This window comes from Medicago truncatula, chromosome 4 (assembly GCF_003473485.1).
Source record: "Medicago truncatula cultivar Jemalong A17 chromosome 4, MtrunA17r5.0-ANR, whole genome shotgun sequence".
NCBI lineage: Eukaryota > Viridiplantae > Streptophyta > Magnoliopsida > Fabales > Fabaceae > Medicago > Medicago truncatula.
In genome coordinates this window covers 44,269,182-44,293,117 of record NC_053045.1, presented here as the reverse complement: position 1 = coordinate 44,293,117, position 23,936 = coordinate 44,269,182, and the positions used below count along the sequence as shown (strand labels likewise).

Below are 23,936 nucleotides of genomic sequence, written 5' to 3'. Positions count from 1 at the left end.
CATATATGAAAGATAAAGATAAAAATTACAATTTGATATATAAAAAAAATTATATTAAGCCACCTTTTGGGTTTGTAATGAATCAATACTTTTTCCTTTAAATTTTACCCAAAAAAAAATAAAAATTGAAAGCCAAGTAAATTGCTTTTCTATGTAAGCAAATATCACTACCAATCCTATCCTATGAATCACAAGTTCATTGACCCTGCCTTCCACTATCTACCATCTACCATTGTGACAGTAACTTGGTTCACAGTGCAAGATTCATCTTGTTTACTTGAGGATGAATCAGTTTCCACAGGATTGCTTCCTAGGCAAAACCCAGGGTTTTTAGGCTGGGCTATTGTTGCTGTTTCACTACTCAACATCAACACCACTGAAGACATTGTTGGCCTATCTTCTGCTCGCTCTTGTACGCATAATAGCCCAACTTGTATGCATCTAAAAACCTCAGCTGGTGAATATGAATTAACAATAGAAGAGTCAATCAGCTCCAAAGCATTTCCTTCATTCCACAACTTCCAACTCTATAAAAAAGGAAAATCAAGTATTTGTTAGCAAGTAGAATATGATATGATACTCAGTTTACAAATTTAAACTAATAAAGCAACTCTTCCACATACATGACCAAGAAGATTTAATTCTTTGTTTGCAGAATAGAAACCTCGGTTCTTTTTTCCACTTATGATTTCCATCACAAGAACACCAAAACTGAAAACATCAGATTTCACTGAGAAGATTCCATCCATAGCATACTCTGGAGACATATAGCCACTGCACGTAGAAAAATTGTTCATAGATTGTAACATGATTAGATGATTATTAAGTTCGACTCTTTTGGAGTGGTAGAGTGCTCCTTAGGTACTTACTATGTTCCAACAACTCTAACTGTATTTGCCTCTGTCTGATCCGTGCCAAATATTCTTGCCATCCCGAAGTCTGATATCTTTGGATTCATCTCTCCATCAAGTAGAATGTTGCTTGCCTTAAGATCTCTATGGATGATCCTAAATCTAGAATCTTGGTGAAGATACAGAAGTCCTCTAGCTATTCCGCTTATAATGTTGAAGCGTGTTTGCCAATCTAGCGAAAATCTTTTAGCTTTGTCTAAATAACAACCATTTGTTTGGACATTAATTAAAGCCAAGCATTTGAAAATAAAACATGAATATGTAAATGTTGAAATCAAACTAACCAAATAAAATGGCATCAAGGCTTCTATTTTCCATGTACTCATACACTAGCATCTTCTCATCCATCTGAAAGCTGCAACCAAGTAACCGAACAAGATTTCGATGTTGAAGCTTGACAATCAACCTGACCTCATTCTTGAATTCATCAACGCCTTGACCGGAATTTTTTGATAATCTCTTCACTGCAATCTCCTGACCTTCAATCAACCTACCCTGATGTAAGCATACTTAATCATGTTATATTTAATGGACCATATGTGAATATTAGGATTTATTGTGGTTACAGATACAAAAACATACTTTATAAACAATACCAAAGCCTCCTTGTCCAAGTTTATTTTCTTCAGAGAAATTGTTAGTAGCCATTGTAATGGTATTAAAATCAAAGAATGGCAATTCAAGGTCATCCATGTTCTTTTCACTTGTCTGTTCTCTATTACTTGTATACACCCCCTCAGTCATAAGCAAATCTTGACTTCTTTCCAATGAACCTGCTTTAAAGACAACAAGCAAAACATTTCATCATTCTACATGTAGTTCATGCATGTATAAATGTACATTCATATATGTAGGACATTAATTACTTGTACATTACCTCTTTTCTCCCTCTTCCCTTTCAATAGACATTGCAATTTTTTCTTCCTCCACAAGTAACATGTTCCTAATACCAAAAATATAATAGTTGCACCACCAACCATAATGCCTATAGCCCTAGCAATCTTGTGATCAGAACTTCCTCCTACCCCATCATCACCTGAGAGAAATAGTTTTTGTAGTTGAGAATAATATCCACTTTCCATTTAATTTAGTTTTTTTAGCATTAAATTGTGCTAGTACATAAAGGCATGCCAATTTAAAAAGAAACCAATAAGCTCAATAATAAAAAGTGCTATTATTATTATTTTGATGAAGTACAATGCAACAATGGGTATCATGTGCCAAAGTAGCAAGTATGATTTTGCTCAAGAACTTAGAGGAGGTAACACCCACTTTTCCTTTTATGTACTTGTAAAATCAGACCAATTTTTATACTTTAATCATGTCTCTGTTAGAAATAAATAATCAGTCGCTAAAAGGGTAATTAGAAAAAAGGGAAGAATGATTTTGTTTGTATATGAAATTTAATGGATTCTCTCCCGAAGGAGAAGAAGACATGCAACTTTACCAAAGTAGATAAAAAATTCTCCATTTGGGTCCCACCACAGAAGGTGGGTGGCTCCATTTTAATCTAATCATCACATAGGGATCTATACCAATTTTGTCAAATTCAAATACAGATTATATTGTTGCATGGTCGCAAGACCAAATCAATAATGTTTGGACACACATATAAAAATATGGTCCTTAAAATATTCATTATTTTTATCAATTTTCTCTTTACTATTAAAAAATGAGAAATGATATTTGTACATCCATTTTATTTATGACAACTTTTGTACAACCTTCTCTCTCATACTCACATTATCTTCTTATTCTCTCTCTTCCTTTTTCTCCCTCTATTGTTTTTGACCAATAAGAAGAGAGAAAAGATAGGCTGTCACAAAAGTTGTCATCAAAAGGTTGTTCAAATATCATTACTCTAAAAAAAAAAATTGTGTGTGTGACCAAACATTTTTTATTTGATCACGTGACCATATTAAAATTTCTCGAGACTCATCCTTGTTTATGATATGATGTGACTTCAACAAAATTTCGATCATGCATTTATAAAATAAAGTAAAGTAATATAACAACTAGTCCCATTATTATTTAAACATATGAATGAAACCGTGCATGTAATAAGCATTACAACTTTATAGAACTCCATTACTTAATTTTTTAAGGTAAACAAAGTGATTGCAGACAAAAAGAAATGCAAAATCTTTCTTGTTAGAAACATGAAATAGAGCAGATAAACATTAACATCATCATTGTATTATGCATTAATTGCGCCATGGCAAATGTAAGGTGTAAAAATTAAAGGAAATTTAGAGCCGTAGAAGTCAATAAGGTTGGCCTACAACCCACCAAGTCGTGTGAAGAAAATTTAAATTTTGAAGGTCCATAGCACCGTCCTGGATTGCAATCCACGACAACATGACCCTTATAATGGACCCCACAGAACTTTATTAAAATTCTTATAATTTGATCCCAAATAACTGACGCAACGAATCAAGACATGCAGTTTATGCACATGTTTTTTCCGTCAATAAACAGCTGGATATGCGAGTGTAGTAGTTGCTTTCATGCTTTCTACTCAACCTTATTTAACGTTTGGATGGTTGTTCATCTAAGGTGGTGGTTCATGACTCTTGAGTGTTAAAATCACATCATATCGGAGATGATCTGACAATTTATTTATAAATAGGGTAATTTCCATCTCACAAATCAATTTTATGGAGTTGTGTTAAGACAACAACGATTTTTAAAATAGTATCAGAGCATTTGTTATGATCCATTGAAAGGAACCATCACCTCACAAGCCATAATCAAAACTCCTTCTTGAATAGACTTTAAATTTGGATAGACTTTAAAAATAGGTGTTATAGACTTGAAGGACCTTAAAACTTTTGCTAACAAGTGCCCTAAGTTAAGGATTCTAAAATAGAAATAATTGGTAAGATTTATGTAGAAAAAATTACTTTTCAAGTTTCAATGTGTTGAATGCATCAATCCCAAAACAAAATTTCTTCTTTAAACTTTTTAAGTATCCTAAGAACACTTGTTAGCATTTTCCAACTTTAATTTGACCAAACAATCAAAACTTTTTATTTTAAGTACCTTAAAATTTACTATGAATTCTTTTTTATCAACGAGAATTTTGTCACTTTAACGTTTCATTTTTTTTTTGAAAAAATTACTACAATAACGAGTGTCTTTAGAATATAGATTAAATTACTAATCAATAGTAGTAATATATTATTTCATTAACAAAATAACAACTTGTAGTTTTAAACTAGACTTCTTTTAATGAAATTCTTAAACAATGCTTTTAGACATAGCTGGATCTTGGGGTGGACAAAGAGCTCAATGGAGCTGAGCCTCTCCAAGGTATGGATCTCAGGCAAAAAAAAAAATTATAGTTCAGTAGTACTACTAAGTACTACCCCACTAAAAAACATTCTTTATTCTCTTTCTCTTTGAAACCACGCGTTTCACTATCATCACTCTATCAGACTTTTCTTTTCTTCTTCCCTGATTTGATTTCATTTTCCTCTTCAGTTGTCTTGTTTTAGACCTATTAGAATTGAGTCATCTCGCTTTTGGTGTTGGGTGGGTGCTTTGTTGAGAGGGTGGTTTGAGGTTCCTATGTATATGGTAGTGATTTCCACATTTGGGTGTATTGCATATATACGGCACTTTGTATTTATCTTTTAAAAAATTTAAACAGAGCATTGTTCTTTTAAAAAATATATTTTTTTTTATTTTATTATGGGTCTCTTTTCACTTACAGAGTCAGGCCTCTAGATTCGTAGAAATGGCCCTGCTTTTAGAACACACACCGGTTGGCAAAACTAAGTTAAATTGAATGTAACAAAAATGGAAGAGGGTAAAACTGAAAAAATTGAAAGCAATGGGACCGAAAACATTTAAGTGTTGAGTTGTTGTCATTCAATGCTCACAGTTAAGCGTTACGTTGGCTTCTCTCACGTCTTATGGCAATACTCCAAAAGAAACCCACCGGCCATCAGGAACAAAACAATACCAAATTTCCAACTCATTAGTTTTAGTACACTGTCAATTTTCTTAAACTATTCATGTTGTAGTGTTAAATAGTACTACTATTATTATCCAATGGTCATATATATTTGTAAATTATTTAATTTCAGTTTTCTTTTGATTACAAGCTTTTTACTTCAATTGAACATTTCACCCACCTAAAGTGACTCAATAAAATGTTTACTTTTTTCCTCAACTTGTTATTTTATTTTATTTTATTTAGTGTGTTTGGTTTCAAGTATCACAAGAGTCAAAAATTGATTCTATACTGAAATTAAAGTTTGTAGTTTTTTACTATAAATGTGATTTCCTTTTTAAAAAAAAAAAAAAAAATCCCAAATGTGACTTTTAACTAAAATCAGTTCATGCAAAATCATTTTTTTTGTCAGAAGAACAAAGAGAAGACACTGATACAAATAACTCTTGTTTGTTTGCTACATAACAAATGAGTACTGCTTAGTCCAGGTAAGACCAGTTCAACATGTTACACAAGTTGGAATATTCTTTCCAGTGACTCAAAAGTTTGTGAACTAAAGTTTTTAATCAATGTGAATTCCACAAACTTCTGAAATAACTAACATGTTCAGTATTCCAAAAATTAAGAACCATCATCTCCAAGGGTCATGTTAAAATTATCAAAATTCAATCAGCCAAATGCATATAGTATGAATATGAAATAGAAAATCAAAACTAAAAACCAAACATTGATTTTAAAATAACTAAATAAAGTAAAGAATAAACAAACATACCTACATCAGAAGCTGCTAATCTGACAAAGAGATCTTGACCACCAGCAGGATAAATTCTAATATCAATAAGTTCATCAAGCCACATAACACAACCAATTCCACCATCAACAATCTCAATATTTGCATAACCAGTACAAGAACAATTCCTTTTACACAAATCACCACATTCAACCAAACTCATACTCCTATTCACAAAAACACTACTTGTCTCTGGTAACTTCACATTCACCATATGCAAAAACTTATCACTCTCACAATCCAACTCATTATTCCTCAAACATCCATCAGATCCATCTCTCAAATTCCATGCTTGATGATTCTTTGGTCGAAACCCTTTAATACAATTACAAACAGGTGAAGCATTTGTGTCACACACACCAAATGGACCACACTCTTTGTAATTATCACATTGGTCTTTTGGTGCATACCAAAATTTTGTCCAAATATTTCTACTATTTATCCATGTTAGCCTTTGAAGTTCACCTAATGAATTCACACTTAGTCTTGAAAACAATGATTCTTTCCCAATAGAAAACGAATAGTAAACTTCATGTTCATTCTCAACAAAACTGAACTGAATTGAATCTGTAACTGGTTGCATCTCTGGTACACCACTGAATCTTTTACCATTCCATGGTCCACTTCTATAAACTCTTCTATTTTTGTTCCAAAGAAAAATTTCTGGAACACCATGATAATCCATCTTGAAAGATATATCACCAATTGAAGGGTCTTGATCTGTTTGTTTCCATGAATTTATGTGTGTTTCTGTGTTCGTGTCGAAGTTCCAACCAAGTTTCATACCAGGTAACAAAGTATCTGTAGGGTAATCAAAACTTTGCCATAGAAAATTTGTTGGATCATTTTCATTTGGTTCTGTTGTTACAACCAAATTTCCAGAATCTAAAAGCTGAAGAATTGGATTTGTGTTTAAGGTGGAATTTTGATTGGTTTGATTTGAAGACCAAATGGTTTTGTTGGATTCATTGATGATAATAAGGTTTCCTGTGTTTGTTAGTTTGAGAAAAGCAGTTGGATTTTGAAGTGGGGTGTTTCTGTTTGCAACCCAAACAACTGTTTTGTCATGGTCTATGTTGTAACGTATTCCTAAGTACCATGAAAAATTGTTGTAGGAAAAGAAAGTGAGTTGGAAAATTCCTTTTGGGGAGAACAAGGTTTGGTTGATACTAAGGAATTGAGATGTTGTTAAGGTATTAGAAACAGAAGTTGAAGGTTTTGAAAAGAAAGTGATTGAAGTGGAGAGACAAAAGAGAAAGAATGTGGTGAAACTTCTCATGTTTGTTTAGAAAAAAATAAGGAAAAATAATAGTGAGGCTTTGTTAGTGGAGTATATGTATATGTATGGACAAGGTTGTTTCTTTCATGTTTATGACAATTTGTTCACTAACTTTGATATGGACTTAATGGACACTTTAAAGAAAATACGGACTAATAGAAAGTTGACTCAGCTACTTATTTATGTGTTGATTTTATTGAGGGGGATATTTTAAGGGTATTTATTAAAAAATTTAAAAAAGTAAATTATGTCGGTCAAAATGTTTCTTCCATCAAGTAGTTTAAAGACGAGTAATTTGGAACGTTTTTACAATTTTTTCATCACAAATGTGTGTGATTTTATGGTGCATTTTGCCTTTGAGTAATTTAAATTTGAAAGATTTAGTCTGAATTTTTAAAACTTTTGTAGTGAATGAGGTGTAGATTAGGAATCAAACCACCACCTATCAGAAGAAGGATGTACTAAGTATTTCATTGTTATGACTATTATCAAAATCAACAAGTGTGCTTTACATTATCATAACCAAGTCGTGTGACCATAACAAAAATACAAGACTAATCATAACCTAAATTCATCATCACAAAAAAGTTTAAGATCATTGCAAAACAAGTTTTGTTGGAACACTACTGTATAATGAAAAACTTGGAGTATACTAGTGAGTTTGTGGAGCCTTTGAAATGTTAACACAAGGATGGAGAAACTAGTGTAAAGTGTGAATTGAAAATTTTATGTCCCACATCGGGTAGATCACACACTCTAGTAGAAATTCTCCTTATAAATTGAGAGCTCAGGAATAGTATTCTTTACTCCAAAACTGAGAATCGAATACTCTTCTCTGGTTTTCTCCCCTTCTCATCTCCCGCGATTTGTGTTAACGAATCGTTCTTTTCCTCCTCCTCTTTCTGTGGGCTTCGGAAAATTGTGGGCTTTGGAAGAGTGGTCTAAGAACCATATTGTGGGATTCGAAAGAGTGGTCTAAGAACCATATTGTGGGATTCGGAAGAGTGATCTAAGAACCATATTGTGGGTTTCGGAAGAGTGGTCTAAGTACCATATCGAGGTGTCATTCTCGAGCGATTTCTGGCAGTGCAGCCTTTAATCGTACAGTAAGAATCTGGGCTGTTTTATCCTGGAGACGGCGCGGTTGCTAGTCTACCTTGCACAATTCAGGTAGTGCCGCGAAACGTCTTAAAGAGAGCGACCTGGTCGTGACTCATCCCGGTAATAGTTTCAAAGGCTCCATCGTATATTTTCAAATTACAAAAACAACATTTTTAAGACGTTTCGAATACGATACGATGAGTTCTGAAAAGATTACCGCGGTTTCAGCTGATGACTTTAACAAACCGTTTCTGTTTACGGGTAGCCACTTCAAACGTTGGCAGCAAAAGATGTTGTTCTTCTTGACCACTAAAAAGGTTGCCTACGTTTTGAAGGAAGCTATGTCTGTAGCACCTACGAGTTCGACTCCTGCTGGAGTGAATAATAACGGTAAGGCAGCAGACCCTACTGCTGCTGAGAAAGCTGACCTAGATAAACAGCTAGCCATTGCTCTATGGAAGGAAAATGACTACCTCTGTAAGAATTATATTCTTAATAGACTCACAGACCCTCTGTATGATTATTATAGACTCTGTGATATGCTAAACAACTATGGGAAGCACTTCAGAAGAAGTATGATACTGAAGAGGCTGGTGTTAAGAAATACGTCGTAAGCCGCTATCTGAATTTCAAAATGAGTGATGATAAGTTCGTTGAGGCACAATCACATGAGCTGCAACAAATTGCTCACGAGATCATAGCTGAAGGGATGGCACTTCCCGAACAGTTCCAAATAGCTGTGATTATGGATAAGCTGCCTCCTGCCTGGAAGGACTTCAAGAGTCTTCTTAGACACAAAACTAAGGAGTTCTCTCTTGAAAGTCTGATCACTCGCCTTCGTATTGAAGAAGAAGCGAGAAAGCAGAATCAGAATGAAGAGGTGTTTGTTGTTTCTAACAACAACACTAAAAAGAAATTTGTAGGTGTTGTTCTGAAGCCTGCTGGCAAACCATTTTAAGAATCAGAACCGCCCTATGAATAAGAATTCCAACAGGAATAAGACTAGGAACAATCCAAGACCCCAGATTCAACAGCCACCAAAGAATGATGCTGCTCCACCTTTCAACTGTTACAATTATGGGCAAGCAGGTCATATGGCACGCAAGTGCAGAAACAGAACCAACCGACCAGCACAGGCTCACATGGCTACTGCTGCTGCACCTGATGAGCCCTATGTGGCTATGATTACTGAGATCAATATGATTGCAGGTTCTGATGGCTGGTGGGTGGACACTGGTGCTTCTCGCCATGTCTGCTATGATAGAGATATGTTCAAAACATATACTGCTTGTGATGATCAGAAGGTGTTGTTGGGAGACTCCCACTCCACTGATGTTGTTGGAATCGGAGATATAGAGTTGAAGTTCACCTCTGGAAAGACTCTGATACTGAAGGATGTGCTGCACACTCCTAAGATTAGGAAGAATTTAGTTTCAGGTTTTCTTTTGAATAAGGTTGGGTTTACTCAAAGCATAGGGGCTGATTTGTACACCATCACTAAGAATGGTATTTTTGTTGGGAAAGGGTACGCCACTGATGGCATGTTTAAGTTGAACATTGATATGAATAAAATTTCTTCTTCTGCTTATATGTTGTGTGATTTTAATATTTGGCATTCTAGACTCTGTCACGTTAACAAAAGAATTATTTCAAATATGAGCGGTTTAGGATTAATTCCTAAAATATCTTTAAACGATTTTGAAAAATGTCAATTTTGTAGTCAAGCAAAAATAAATAAAGAATCACATAAATCAGTAACCAGAATAACTGAACATTTTGAATTAATTCATTCTGATTTATGCGAATTAGATGGAAACTTGACTAGAAATGGAAAAAGATATTTCATCACTTTTATAGATGACTGCTCGGATTACACACATGTGTATTTAATGAGAAATAAAAATGAAGCGCTTGATATGTTTAAACAGTATGTAAAAGAAATTGAAAATCAATTCAATATTAGAATCAAGCGTTTTAGAAGTGACAGAGGTACTGAATATAGATCACATACATTTAATGAGTATTATAAAGAACTCGGAATTATTCATGAAACAACTGCTCCTTATTCTCCTGAAATGAACGGTAAAGCGGAAAGAAAAAATAGAACGTTTACCGAATTAGTAGTTGCAACAATGCTTAATTCCAGAGCAGCGCCTCATTGGTGGGGAGAAATTTTATTGACTGTTTGCTATGTGCTAAACAGAGTTCCCAAAATAAAGAACAAAATTTCTCCATATGAAATTTTGAAGAAAAGACAACCAAACTTGTCTTATTTTAGAACATGGGGTTGTCTAGCCTATGTAAGAAAACCAGACCCCAAAAGAGTCAAACTAGCAAGTAGAGCCTATGAATGTGTATTCATTGGGTATGCCTTAAATAGTAAAGCCTATAGGTTTTACGACCTGAAATCTCAAACGATCATTGAATCAAATGATGTTGACTTCTATGAAAATAAATTTCCCTTTAAGTCAGGAGACAGTGGGGGTAATAGTGGGTGCACCGATAACTCAGTTCTTGATCAACCTTCTGAAATCATAACAAGCAATGAAAACATCGAAAGAGATGTTATAGAACCTCGTAGAGGTAAGAGAGCAAGAATTGCTAAAGAATATGGCCCCGAATATGTGGCATATACAATAGAGGAGGATCCATCAAGCATCAAGGAAGTTATGTCTTCAATTGACGCTGATTTATGGCAAGAAGCTATAAATGATGAAATGAATTCTCTAATGTCCAACAAAACTTGGCACCTAACTGACTTGCCTCCTGGATGCAAGACTATAGGTTGTAAGTGGATTTTGAAAAAGAAACTAAAACCTGATGGGTCAATCGACAAATACAAGGCACGCCTTGTAGCCAAAGGTTTTAGACAAAGAGAAAATGTAGATTTCTTTGACACATATTCACCTGTAACTAGAATCACTTCCATTAGGGTACTAATCTCATTGGCGGCTGTCCACAATTTGATAGTACACCAAATGGATGTAAAAACTGCTTTTTTAAACGGTGAATTAGAAGAAGAAATCTACATGGACCAACCTGAAGGTTTCGTAATCCATGGACAAGAGAACAAAGTTTGTAAGTTAGACAAATCTTTGTATGGTCTAAAACAAGCACCGAAACAATGGCATGAGAAATTCGACAATCTTATGATTGAGAATGAGTTTAAGGTGAATGAAAGCGACAAGTGTATTTATTACAAGTACGAAAATAACACTTGCACGATCATATGTCCATACGTAGACGACTTACTCATATTTGGTTCAAACCTCAATGTCATTAAAGATGTGAAATCATTGTTGTGCCACAACTTTGATATGAAAGACCTAGGAGAAGCAGATGTAATTCTTGGAATCAAGATTACTAGAACTGATAATGGAATTTCATTGAATCAATCTCACTACGTTGAGAAGATCTTAAGGAAATATAATTACTTCGATTGTAAACCTGCGAGCACACCTTGTGACCCAAGTGTGAAGCTATTTAAGAACACTGGAGATAGTGTTAGACAAACTGAATATGCGAGCATCATTGGCAGTCTCAGATATGCCACTGATTGTACTAAACCCGACATCGGCTACGCCGTGGGACTACTATGCAAGTTTACGAGCAGGCCAAGCATGGAGCATTGGCAAGCTATGGAAAGAGTCATGAGATATTTGAAGAAGACCATGACTCTAGGACTGCATTATCAGAGATATCCTGCAGTGCTTGAAGGATACAGTGACGCAGATTGGAACACCTTATCAGATGATTCCAAAGCGACCAGTGGCTATATATTTAACATTGCTGGAGGAGCTGTTTCCTGGAAATCCAAGAAACAGACCATTCTGGCTCAGTCCACAATGGAATCTGAGATGATAGCTCTAGCTGCTGCTAGTGAAGAAGCAAGTTGGCTAAGATGCTTGCTATCTGAAATCCCTTTATGGGGGAGACCGTTACCAGCTGTGTTAATTCATTGTGATAGTACCGCGGCTATCGCAAAGATTGAGAATCGTTATTACAATGGTAAGAGACGACAGATAAGACGAAAACACAGCACGATAAGAGAATATCTTTCGAACGGAACGGTAAGAGTAGATTTCGTACGAACAAATGAAAACTTAGCTGATCCTTTGACGAAAGGACTAAACAGAGAGAAAGTCGCAAATACATCCAGTAGGATGGGACTAATGCCTATTGATCATAAGTGATGGAAACCCGACCTAAATGACTGGAGATCCCAAGAACTAGGTTCAATGGGTAATAACAAATCACAAGTGATAGAACATGCTATGAGAACGCATGATCCTGCAGTGACCGAAGGTTGAGATAATAGAAACTCTTAATGAGATTTATACTCCTTATGGAGTGAAGTACATAGCTACAGGAGTACTTCTGATAGACTCACCTATACGTATGTAGAACTGAGGCCGGTTCTTATGGAATTTCGAGGCAGAATTCCTAGAGCATTCGTTAAAACTGGGATAGACGTGCAAGGCCATTAACGTACGGGCTTTTTAGAAAACACCTAAGAAAAGGTTGTGTGTGGGTCCTATGTCTGAGATAGAGTTCAATGCTGTAAGCAACTCTTGTTAATCGGAATACTACTCACTATGCAAAGGTTCAAGTTGTTGGCGACACCTTTGTTTACTAGCAATCTTTAAGAAACGTTTAAAACGTAACTTTCGAAACCAATTTTGAATTCAAGTGGGGGATTGTTGGAACACTAGTGTATAATGAAAAACTTGGAGTATACTAGTGAATTTGTGGAGCCTTTGGAATGTTAACACAAGGATGGAGAAACTAGTGTAAAGTGTGAATTGAAAATTTTATGTCCCACATCGGGTAGATCACACACTCTAGTAGAAATCCTCTTTATAAATTGAGAGCTCAGAAATAGTATTCTTTACTCCAAAACTGAGAATCGAATACTCTTCTCTGGTTTTCTCCCCTTCTCATCTCCCGCGATTTGTGTTGACGAATCGTTCTTTTCCTCCTCCTCTTTCTGTGGGCTTCGGAAAATTGTGGGCTTTGGAAGAGTGGTCTAAGAACCATATTGTGGGATTCGGAAGAGTGGTCTAAGAACCATATCGAGGTGTCATTCTCGAGCGATTTCTGGCAGTGCAGCCTTTAATCGTACAGTAAGAATCTGGGCTGTTTTATCCTGGAGACGGCGCGGTTGCTAGTCTACCTTGCACAATTCAGGTAGTGCCGCGAAACGTCTTAAAGAGAGCGACCTGGTCGTGACTCATCCCGATAATAGTTTCAAAGGCTCCATCGTATATTTTTAAATTACAAAAACAACAAGTTTCAACAACTATTTAGATCCTAAGGTGGTAGCTATATATGAGTTGGAATGAAATAAAGGAACTCTAGTTTTCGTGCCATTGATCTCGTTGGTCCATAATATGGAAATGGAACACTTAAGAAGAGGTGTTATTGGGCATCTGAAAGATGTTGGTTCTATGTGATTTGTAATTGGAACTTAAAAAAGAGGTTCTTCTGTTGGCCCCTTCAAAGGGTGTTAGACTAATTCTAAATGTTTCATGGTTTGGAAAACACTCCTACAGTTTGAAATTCGGTGATCCTTCACTTTTGGCACTGCATTTGAAATAATCTTTCACATTAATGTATTGTGTAAATCAGATGAATGTGAATCAACTTTTCAATCAAGACTTGAAATGTAATAAACTGCAAAAACAGTCTAACTTGAAACCTAAATAATTTTTTCACATGTTATCAAATCAAATAAGCTAATCCTACTAATTTTGTACCTGAGTTAGTGAAATTACTTATCCCACACCGTGATTGAGAAACTGAGTTTGTGTGCGTAAAAATAGTGATGTGAGAATGTCTGAATTCTTCACTTTCTCTTACAAAGTCTCACAGTGTCTCACACTACAAGCAACTTAATTACTGTGTCATTCTCTTGCACCGGTTTGGATCAACATGGCACAGAGGAAGAGGAAACAACGTAATTTTCATTGACACGTCTTCTTCTTTTTTTCTCGTTTTCAATTTTTTTCCAATAAAAACTGTTGTGAATTCTTAGAACAAAATCACACCAATCTTTATACTAACAATTTAGAGTTTTTAAAAATAGCCTATTTCAAAATTCTCTCATCTAAAGATGTTATTATCATAATCTTATTTGGCATTTGTTCCAAAAATTTCTCCTAATTTTTAATACAAGCTTAATAATTATAATTATTATTAAAAACCGTTTTTATTTATTAATCATTAAATTATACAGAAAATACACAGTTTGTTACAATCAAGTAATTATTAATATAATAATTGTTTCGATTAAATTTTATATGTTACATTAAAAATTTGTACGTTACAATCAAATGATTATTAATATAATTATTATTCGATTAACATTTATATGGTACATTAAATATTTGGTAGGTTACAAAATTATAATAAATAACTTGAATAAATTATATTTTGAATTTTGGTCCGTTACACTATGACAGTAACCTACTAATTAAAAATTTAATTGTAGTAATTAGTTTTTAAGGTTATATAATTAATTTTTATTCGTTACAAAATTATATTACTTAATATTAATAAGATATTATTGAACTTTAAATGTTATGAAGTTAATTTTTTGTAGGTTACATGAAATATAATCTAATTGTTTAATGCACATTTTATAATATTAAATACGTTGATAATATTAATTTTAAAACGGTCAAATTAATAATTAATAGATATTAACCGTTATGGTACTATTTTTCTATATAAATAGTAGCGCTTTTGGGTACGAGTACACAACAATCACAAAATATAGTTCTTCTTTTTCTGTTCTTTGGTTCTATGATATCTATATTCTAAGTAATTTCTTTAATTTTTTCTATTGCAAAGAAAAACGTCTACGAAACACGACTTTATCTCTAATGTTTTTTGCCAAGAAAATAATTGTGGACATTGGTTGTGAGGGTTGTTCGTACTTGGTTTGTTCAAGACTATAAAAATAAAAAATAAAACTACCATTTTCAATGGAGTTGGTTCTAATGGATCGAAAGGTACTTTTTTCATAACGTTTTTGTTTTTGTTTCTTTATTTAAAGTATAGTATTTTAATCTTTGTTATCTAGGGTGATCGAATAGGTTCATTTATACGAAGAACATCGATCTACAAGTTCAAGGAGTAGCTCCAAGAGAGAATGGTGTTCACGATTTCCTCATTTGATTTTGCTTGCAACAGTGGTTTGTATAGACCATCACACAACGAATACAAACTGAATTTTACAATTAACACAAAAATCAAAATATCTAAATTTTCTTTGGTCCCTACAAACATGTATTCGTTTACACTGTATATGATATTTTCAATGATTCTTACGACATGAAATGTAATTTGAATCATATTTTTAGCATCAAACTAATTTCAAACCCCATCCCTTTCTAACAACATGAAATAAATTATATATTGATGTAGTTGGTGTCTTGACTGGGGTGGATTTTGTTTGTATGAAGAACTCAAATCAATTATATTAAAAACCCTTCAAGCACAAGATGTGCCCAATAAAGGAAAATACAAAGTTCAAGATGCATAATGTTATACCCTGTTTTTGGACCTAAAAATACTGGGCCCAATTTCATTTCAAACTTTGTCAATTATCAAATTTCAACTGCGCAGTTCAAATTGTCTCTGCCTCGCAGTATTTTCAATCACAATTTTACCTATGTTCTTCTTGCATAAAACCTTTCGAAATGTCTTTACTTGTCTTGTAAGTCATTCAAAAGTGTCTCTGAATCATTACATTGCTTTTTCTACAGTTTATTTCAAAATTTGCAAAAAGTCGTACAGAATGGTATTTTGGTCATTTCCTGCAGTGGGACCCATTTTCATCCTTGTGACTGTCTCTGAGTCTTTTCAGATTGTTTTTTTTACACTTTATCAGTAAACCTTGTTAAATTCATTTCAAACTTGCATCTGAGTCGGTGTCAAGTCAATTTGAATCTGTTTAGGTCATTTTTAGCCCTAGGGGCATTTTGGTCATTTCACACAAAATTTTGGCATAGAGAGGTTACTTTGAAGTACCTCATTTAAGCCATTGGTTCGTTTTAGTCCGTTTTGTCAATTTTATTTTTGTTTCGCTTTACGTTTTGTCAAGTTACCAATTTTATTTCAATTTTATTTTTATTTTTGCATTTTGGTCCTCGAAGAGGTCCAAAATTGCATTCCAGTCCAGTTTTCTTTCCAATTTACATTTCAGTCCTTTTTGGTTAATTGCGGTTTAGTCCTTAAGTTTTTGTTTTTGCAGAAAGGTCCCAAATTCATTCTAAGTCCAAGGCCGTGCCACTTTCATACAATTCCAGGTGTCACCTTTTTATTGGATCTCAAGTACACATGTCAGCTATAAATACATTGAGTCAGATTTCAGAGCCATTGATCACACGCCAACTCAACAAACACAGTCAGATTCTCTCTCTCCATTCAGTTAGATCAGAAACAGAAAATTTCTCAAAATTTCTCAAGAACACCAAGAACAAAAACCCTAACCGTTTTCCAGAAACTCAAAAAGTTCATCAGAATCAACAATTTTTTGGATCAATTCTCAGAGATTCTGTGGAATCTTCATCATCGAATTGATCATTTCTCTGCAATTCAAAACGCGAGCTCGCATTGAAGTAAGCTCAAGCGTTGATCACAGAGGAAGAAGAAGAGAGAAAGAAGCAAAGTTCTAAACCGGCGAAGAAGATGAAGAAACAGAACCGGTGAATCACCGATTTATTTTCGGTCCAAAGAACAAGCAGAAGAATCAAAAACCAGCAAGAACAGAATCAAGTTTTCCGAAGAATCTCACAAAATCTCCAATCAAAAACTTCAGGTAAAACTCAGAATCTCTTTTCAAAAGTAATGTCACGGTTAAACCTGTAAAAATCACGCAAGCAAACAGATCTAAAATTTCCAGAATATAGATAAAGCCGTAACCGTAAACACAAAACCTAGATCCATAAGGATCTAAGTTTTGAAAGCAAGAACAAGTACCAGAAAAGTAGTAAAACGACGAAACGATGTAGATCTTCAAGGAGCTGAACGTTTTATTTCAAAAAGATCAAAATCAATTTCAAAACCGTATGAAAATTTTTAGATCTACGTCGTTTCAAGCTGTATTTGAGAAATTTCTTGCTGGATTCGTGTTTAGGGTTAAAGGACGAATCAAAAGATGTGAAAATCTTTGAGATCTGGAAATTTAGGTCACCGGAAACTGCATGAACTCGCCGGAGAAGATGAAGTTTCCGGCGGACCTTCAAGGTCTCCGCCGTAGCTTCATCCTCGCCGGCGGCGAGGTTAGAGAGAGGTGAGAGATGAGAGAAGAGAGAAGAGTTAGAGAGAGAATGAGAGTAGCAAAATGAAAAAACCGGTGCTCCTCCGTTTATATAAGCCAGTGAACCAGACCGGTCCAGTCCGGTCCATTCCCCTTTGTTCCTGGCCGTTTGATCTAGGATTTCAGAATCCTGGATCAATCGTGTGGTCCCTGTGCTTTCCTGTGTTTTGAGTATGGGCTTTAGGTTTGGGCCTAGGGTTCAGTACGTTCTTTTTGCTTTTTGTGCTACTTACACCCCTTTTTGTGCTATTTGAACCTGTGCCTTGACCAAAACTTTGATAAAAATTTCTAGAAATTTTAGGCATACCTTTTGTTGATTTCTCATTGTTTCTATGACATTCTTTGTATGTTGAGTTTGATAAAAATATGGCATGATTAATCTATAGCACTTTAATTCCTTTTGGATTATTTGCCATGAGTTTTTCATCATATTTTTATCATTAATGTGTTAGTATGTGATAAAAGTCTTTTGATATGTTGGTGTGAGATGTTTATGCCTATAATCATATGTTGATCTTGCTGTTTTGGATTGATTCCTTAAATCTTGACTTTGTTACACATTGTGCTTGATAAATTCTCATGTTTTTACTCCTTTTTATTGCATATTCATTTGGTGCATCTTTCATCATTCCCATTATATTTTTCCTTGTTTCACTAACATTTTGTTCCTCATGTGACTTCACTCATAGCATTTCACTACCTCCTCCACTTTCTTTAGCTTAGCATTTATTTTTTGCAAGTTTTAATTCATTGGGTGATGTAATTTGTTGTTATTGGTTTGTAGCTTGGCAAAGGGGCCATAGAATGTATTTAGGTAATTCTTGTAATATGGACTACGGACACTATGACGCACCGGCACGCACACACTCACCCTAGATGTATGCCTAGGATTGTATGGTTAGATGAATGCTTAGGTTTAAACACTTAGAGAAAATCCAACTTTTTCCAAAACATGCAAATAACCTCACTTGAAAACCTTTTTGAAAACAAGATAGGAGTCAAAACTCCTTATTTCCCTTTTATTTTCTTAAGTAAAATTTCTAATAAATTTTAACTATACTTGGACTTCATTTTGAAAAAGCTAATTCCACCTCACTTTTTTCCAAATCTCATGCCCTCGAGGCCTCTCATCTCTATTCTTCAAAATCTCTTTTCAAACTTAAAATCAACCAACAAAAACAAAAACCATTTTTTGAGAATGAACTACGAACGGTTTTGATCCCTTAAAAGGGTACGTAGGCAATGAGTCAAAACTCCTCCAAGCCGAAATAAAATCAAATTCTACTTCTTCTCACCCCCATTCTTCACTAATCATACCTTCTTTTTTTACAAATAGGCAATGAAACTAAAGCGTAGAAATAAACTTAGGAGAGCGGTTCTTATGGAATACCATAATCGCTCCGGGTGCCTAACACCTTCCCGAAGCGAAAACGACCCCCGAATTCGGAAACTCAAGGGTTTTTCTCCTTTTACCCTTCCCAAGAAAAAAAGAGATATCAACGGTCAAAAGGTTCAAGTCCAATTAATGACTTGGCACCCCAAAACCATGATAACAGAAATGGCGACTTCACTGGGGATTTTTTTTAGCGGGTCACGCCTAGTTTTCCTTAGTTTATACTTACGCTTTGTTTTATTACTTGCATATGAATACTTGTTTATTTTCATTTGACGTGTGGGGTGAGAATATCAAAAGTCCTATACCCGGGCTGAGTGAACTTATGTTTAGGTAGAGATATAATCGACAATTCGATCCGGGGGTTGCCTCGTGTATTGGATTATGCGATCAATCTCACATAGCTGAGGCATTTTGAAGGTGATATTGTCGGCGTGTGTTGTCATGCTTAGGCACTTCACTTTCAATTGTTCGACGAAGCTATGAACCGTAGTTACCAAACCCATCCTAGCCTTTTTAGGACGTAGTGCGGTGGCTAAATTGAGTGTTGTCTCAAACTTTAGTCGTCACGCGACACTACACTCAAACTAGACCTTCTCACAAATAATCATGGAACGGGTGTCGTCCTGTACCACCATGATATATGTGAGAGAGGTTGCAGTTTGGGAGCTGTGTTAGAACCTTGGTTACTACTATCCAAAGCCTTAGTTCACCGGACGCCGTGTCCATCCGTGGCCCCGTTACTTTGAAACTCAACCCACTTTGTTCTTTAACAACACAATCATGCATACATGCATTCATGCATAAACATTTTTTCATGCATTCATCGAAGGGCTTAAACAAATGGAAATTTTTGTAAATAACCACAGGTATGAAGAAGACTAAGTGCTACAAGTTCAAGGAAGTGGATTTGGTTAGTTTGAGAGAGTTGGCACTCAAGGTCAAGAGTCAAACAGGGTTCCGACTCCGGTATGGGGGATTGCTTACTTTGCTCCGAACCGATGTGGACGAGAAGCTAGTGCACACTCTAGTGCAATTTTATGATCCAAGCTTCCGTTGCTTCACTTTCCCGGACTTCCAGTTGGTTCCTACTCTCGAGGCTTACTCCAATCTAGTGGGTTTACCTATAGCCGAGAAGACACCTTTCACCGGTCCCGGGACTTCTCTTACTCCTCTGGTTATTGCTAAGGATCTCTACCTCAAGACTTCCGACGTCTCCAACCATCTTATTACCAAGTCTCACATTCGGGGGTTCACTTCAAAGTATCTTCTTGATCAGGCTAATCTCAGTACTACTCGTCAGGATACACTCGAGGCTATTCTTGCTTTGCTTATCTACGGGCTCATTCTCTTTCCGAACCTCGACAACTTCGTGGACATGAATGCTATCGAGATCTTCCATTCCAAGAACCCGGTTCCTACTTTGCTAGCAGATACCTACCACGCCATTCATGACAGGACTCTCAAGGGCCGTGGGTATATTCTTTGCTGCATATCTCTTTTGTATAGGTGGTTTATTTCGCACCTTCCGAGTTCCTTCCATGACAACTCGGAAAATTGGTCCTATTCTCAGCGGATTATGGCTCTCACTCCTAATGAGGTGGTCTGGATCACTCCCGCCGCTCAAGCCAAGGAAATTATCATGGGTTGTGGAGACTTTCTCAACGTGCCTCTTCTTGGTACTCGTGGAGGAATTAACTACAACCCCGAGCTTGCTATGAGACAGTTTGGTTTCCCTATGAAGTCGAAGCCCATCAATCTTGCTACATCTCCAGAGTTCTTCTTCTACACGAATGCTCCTACCGGACAAAGGAAAGCTTTCATGGATGCTTGGTCCAAGGTTCGAAGGAAGAGTGTGAAGCATCTAGGTGTGAGAACCGGTGTTGCTCATGAGGCTTATACTCAGTGGGTGATAGACCGAGCTGAGGAGATTGGTATGCCTTATCCAGCTATGAGATACGTGTCTTCATCCACTCCATCTATGCCTCTACCTCTACTCCCCGCGACTCAGGATATGTATCAGGAGCATCTAGCTATGGAGAGTCGTGAGAAGCAAGTGTGGAAAGCTCGGTACAATCAAGCTGAGAATCTAATCATGACTTTGGATGGTAGAGATGAGCAGAAGACTCATGAGAACCTGATGTTGAAGAAGGAGCTAGCTAAGGTCCGGAGGGAATTGGAAGAGAAAGACGAGTTGCTTACGAGGGATTCCAAGAGAGCCAGAGGACGGCGAGACTTCTTTGCCAGATACTGTGATTCAGATTCCGAGTCCGATGATGCTCCGACTACTTCCTATGCTTGAGGGCTTCATTTGTTTATCTTGTTGAAATTTCAAAGTCTTCCTTTTTGAAAATACTATGTAGTTTTGATTATTTGCAAGATTTCTAATTTGTTTAAAAATCCTTCGATGAAAAAAAAATAAGTCTTTCGCATTTGCATTTGCATATCATGCATCATATGCATCATGCATCGGTCACAAAGGCTTCCAAGTGCTCACTATCTCCTGGTTCCTCTGCCGCAGTGTGAAAAGTGGCTCGTGCTCAGAGGGTCTACGAACCTGATAGAACCGATCGAACCAGAGAATACAGAAGAAAGAAAAGGGCTATGGAAGAAGAGAACACGCAGCTCCGTACCGAATTGGCATCTCTAAAGGAGGAATTGGCCAAAGCTCATGATGTTATGACTGCTCTGTTGGCTGCTCAGGAACAACCAGTTCCTATAGTTTCTGCAGCTGCAAATGTGACTCCTACTGTAACAACTGATCCCCGCTTTATCATGCCATCCGGGTATCCTTACGGACTTCCGCCGTACTATACTGCTAATACAGGGGCAGGGACCTCTGGTACTACCAACAATGGCCCAATCTCAAGGGCAAACTTAACTCCTGTTAGTACCGCCTTGACTCAAGCCGCAACAACTGTTACCGAGCCCATTGTGAATACGGTGCCTCAATTTGTCCATGTTAATGCGCACCACGGGAGTATTGCCACAACCGGAACTATGGAAGAGAGAATGGAAGAACTTGCCAAAGAGCTCCGACGGGAAATTAAGGCCAACAGGGGAAACGGAGACTCCATTAAAACCCAGGATCTCTGCTTAGTATCGAAAGTAGATGTTCCAAAAAAGTTCAAAGTCCCGGAGTTCGACAAGTATAACGGGCTGACTTGTCCTTAAAATCATATTGTCAAATATGTCCGGAAGATGGGCAACTACAAGGACAATGATTCCCTTATGATCCATTACTTCCAAGACAGTCTGATGGAAGATGCTGCAGAGTGGTATACTAGTCTGAGCAAAGACGATGTTCATACTTTTGATGAGCTAGCCGCTGCTTTCAAGAGCCACTACGGGTTTAACACTCGATTGAAGCCGAATAGGGAGTTTCTCAGGTCCCTATCTCAGAAAAAGGAGGAAAGTTTCCGTGAATATGCGCAAAGGTGGAGAGGGGCAGCTGCCCGTATCACTCCTGCTTTAGATGAAGAAGAAATGACCCAGACATTCTTAAAGACCTTGAAGAAAGATTATGTTGAGAGAATGATCATCGCTGCCCCGAACAACTTTTCGGAGATGGTCACCATGGGAACCCGTCTTGAGGAAGCCGTCAGGGATGGAATCATTGTGTTCGAGAAAGCTGAATCCTCTGTGAATGCATCGAAGAGGTATGGTAATGGACACCACAAGAAGAAAGAAACGGAAGTGGGGATGGTGTCAGCTGGAGCCGGTCAATCAATGGCCACTGTTGCTCCTATCAATGCAACTCAAATGCCTCCGTCATACCCATATGTGCCGTACTCTCAGCATCCGTTCTTCCTACCGTTTTATCATCAGTATCCTTTGCCACCGGGCCAACCTCAGGTTCCTGTCAATGCCATCGCTCAACAGGTGCAACATCAACCGCCAGTTCAACAGCAGCAGCAGCAATATACTAGACCAACTTTTCCTCCTATACCTATGTTGTATGCAGAGCTTCTTCCAACTTTACTCCAGAGAGGACACTGCACGACTAGACAGGGTAAGCCCCCACCTGATCCGTTGCCTCCGAGGTTCAGGTCTGATCTCAAATGTGATTTTCATCAAGGTGCCCTAGGTCATGATGTCGAGGGGTGTTATGCTTTGAAGTATATCGTGAAGAAGCTCGTTGATCAGGGAAAGCTGACTTTTGAGAATAATGTCCCACATGTCCTCGACAATCCTCTTCCAAATCATGCCGCTGTGAATATGATCGAAGTGTGTGAGGAAGCTCCTAGACTTGATGTCCGCAACGTCGCAACTCCTCTGGTGCCTCTACACATCAAGTTGTGCAAAGCTTCTCTGTTCAGCCATGATCATGCCAAGTGTCTAGGATGCCTTCGTAATCCTTTGGGTTGCCATGCTGTTCAAGACGACATCCAAAGCTTGATGAATGATAATTTTCTGACTGTCAGTGATGTTTGCGTGATTGTGCCAGTCTTTCACGATCCGCCTGTCAAGAGTGTACCTTTGAAGAAGAGTGCTGAGCCTTTGGTGATAAGGTTGCCCGGACCGGTACCGTATACTTCAGAGAGGGCTATCCCGTACAAATATAATGCTACTATGATAGAAAATGGAGTAGAGGTGCCTCTAGCCTCCTTTGCCACAGTAAGCAATATCGCCGAAGGGACTTCTGCAGCGCTAAGAAGCGGGAAGGTTCGCCCGCCGTTATTTCAGAAGAAGGTAGCTACACCGACCATTCCACCAGTTGAAGAAGCAACTCCAACTGTTGTTTCACCCATTGCTACAGATGTGAACCAGCCAGGCAAATCTATAGAGGATTCGAATTTAGATGAGATTCTGAGGATAATAAAGAGGAGCGACTACAAGATCGTTGATCAATTGCTGCAAACTCCTTCAAAGATATCTGTCTTGTCGTTACTCTTGAGCTCTGAGGCTCACAGGAATACCTTGTTGAAAGTGCTGGAGCAGGCTTATGTTGACCATGAAGTCACGGTAGATCGTTTCGATGGCATAGTGGGAAATATTACTGCTTGTAACAACCTCTGGTTTAGTGAAGAAGAGTTGCCGAAAGTGGGAAAGAGTCACAATCTGGCTTTGCACATCTCGGTGAATTGCAAATCAGACATGATATCAAATGTGTTGGTGGATACGGGTTCCTCCCTCAATGTAATGCCCAAGACAACTCTAGATCAGTTGAGCTACCGAG

General features: G+C 36.9%; 1 protein-coding gene across 1 annotated transcript; it reads right to left on the bottom strand.

The window, feature by feature from the left end:
* Positions 1-31: 31 nt before the first annotated feature.
* On the bottom strand, positions 32-6,967 carry LOC11425025 (receptor-like serine/threonine-protein kinase SD1-8). Its single transcript, XM_003608233.4, has 7 exons — positions 5,642-6,967; positions 1,789-1,947; positions 1,494-1,684; positions 1,196-1,406; positions 870-1,107; positions 624-774; positions 32-527 (listed from the first exon to the last, which is right to left on the bottom strand). The coding sequence occupies exons 1-7, from the start codon at positions 6,936-6,938 to the stop codon at positions 216-218; spliced, it is 2,559 nt and encodes an 852-aa protein (XP_003608281.1). The 5' UTR covers positions 6,939-6,967; the 3' UTR covers positions 32-215.
* Positions 6,968-23,936: the final 16,969 nt, after the last annotated feature.

Excerpts from the sequence above, each read along its gene's own strand:
- LOC11425025 (XM_003608233.4), bottom strand. The coding sequence starts at position 6,938 with ATGAGAAGTTTCACCACATTCTTTCTCTTTTGTCTCTCCACTTCAATC. Across the intron at positions 1,948-5,641 it reads ATTAGCAGCTTCTGATGTAG|GTGATGATGGGGTAGGAGGA; the intron begins GTATGTTTGTTT and ends TATTTCTCTCAG. Across the intron at positions 775-869 it reads GTTAGAGTTGTTGGAACATA|TGGCTATATGTCTCCAGAGT; the intron begins GTAAGTACCTAA and ends TTCTACGTGCAG.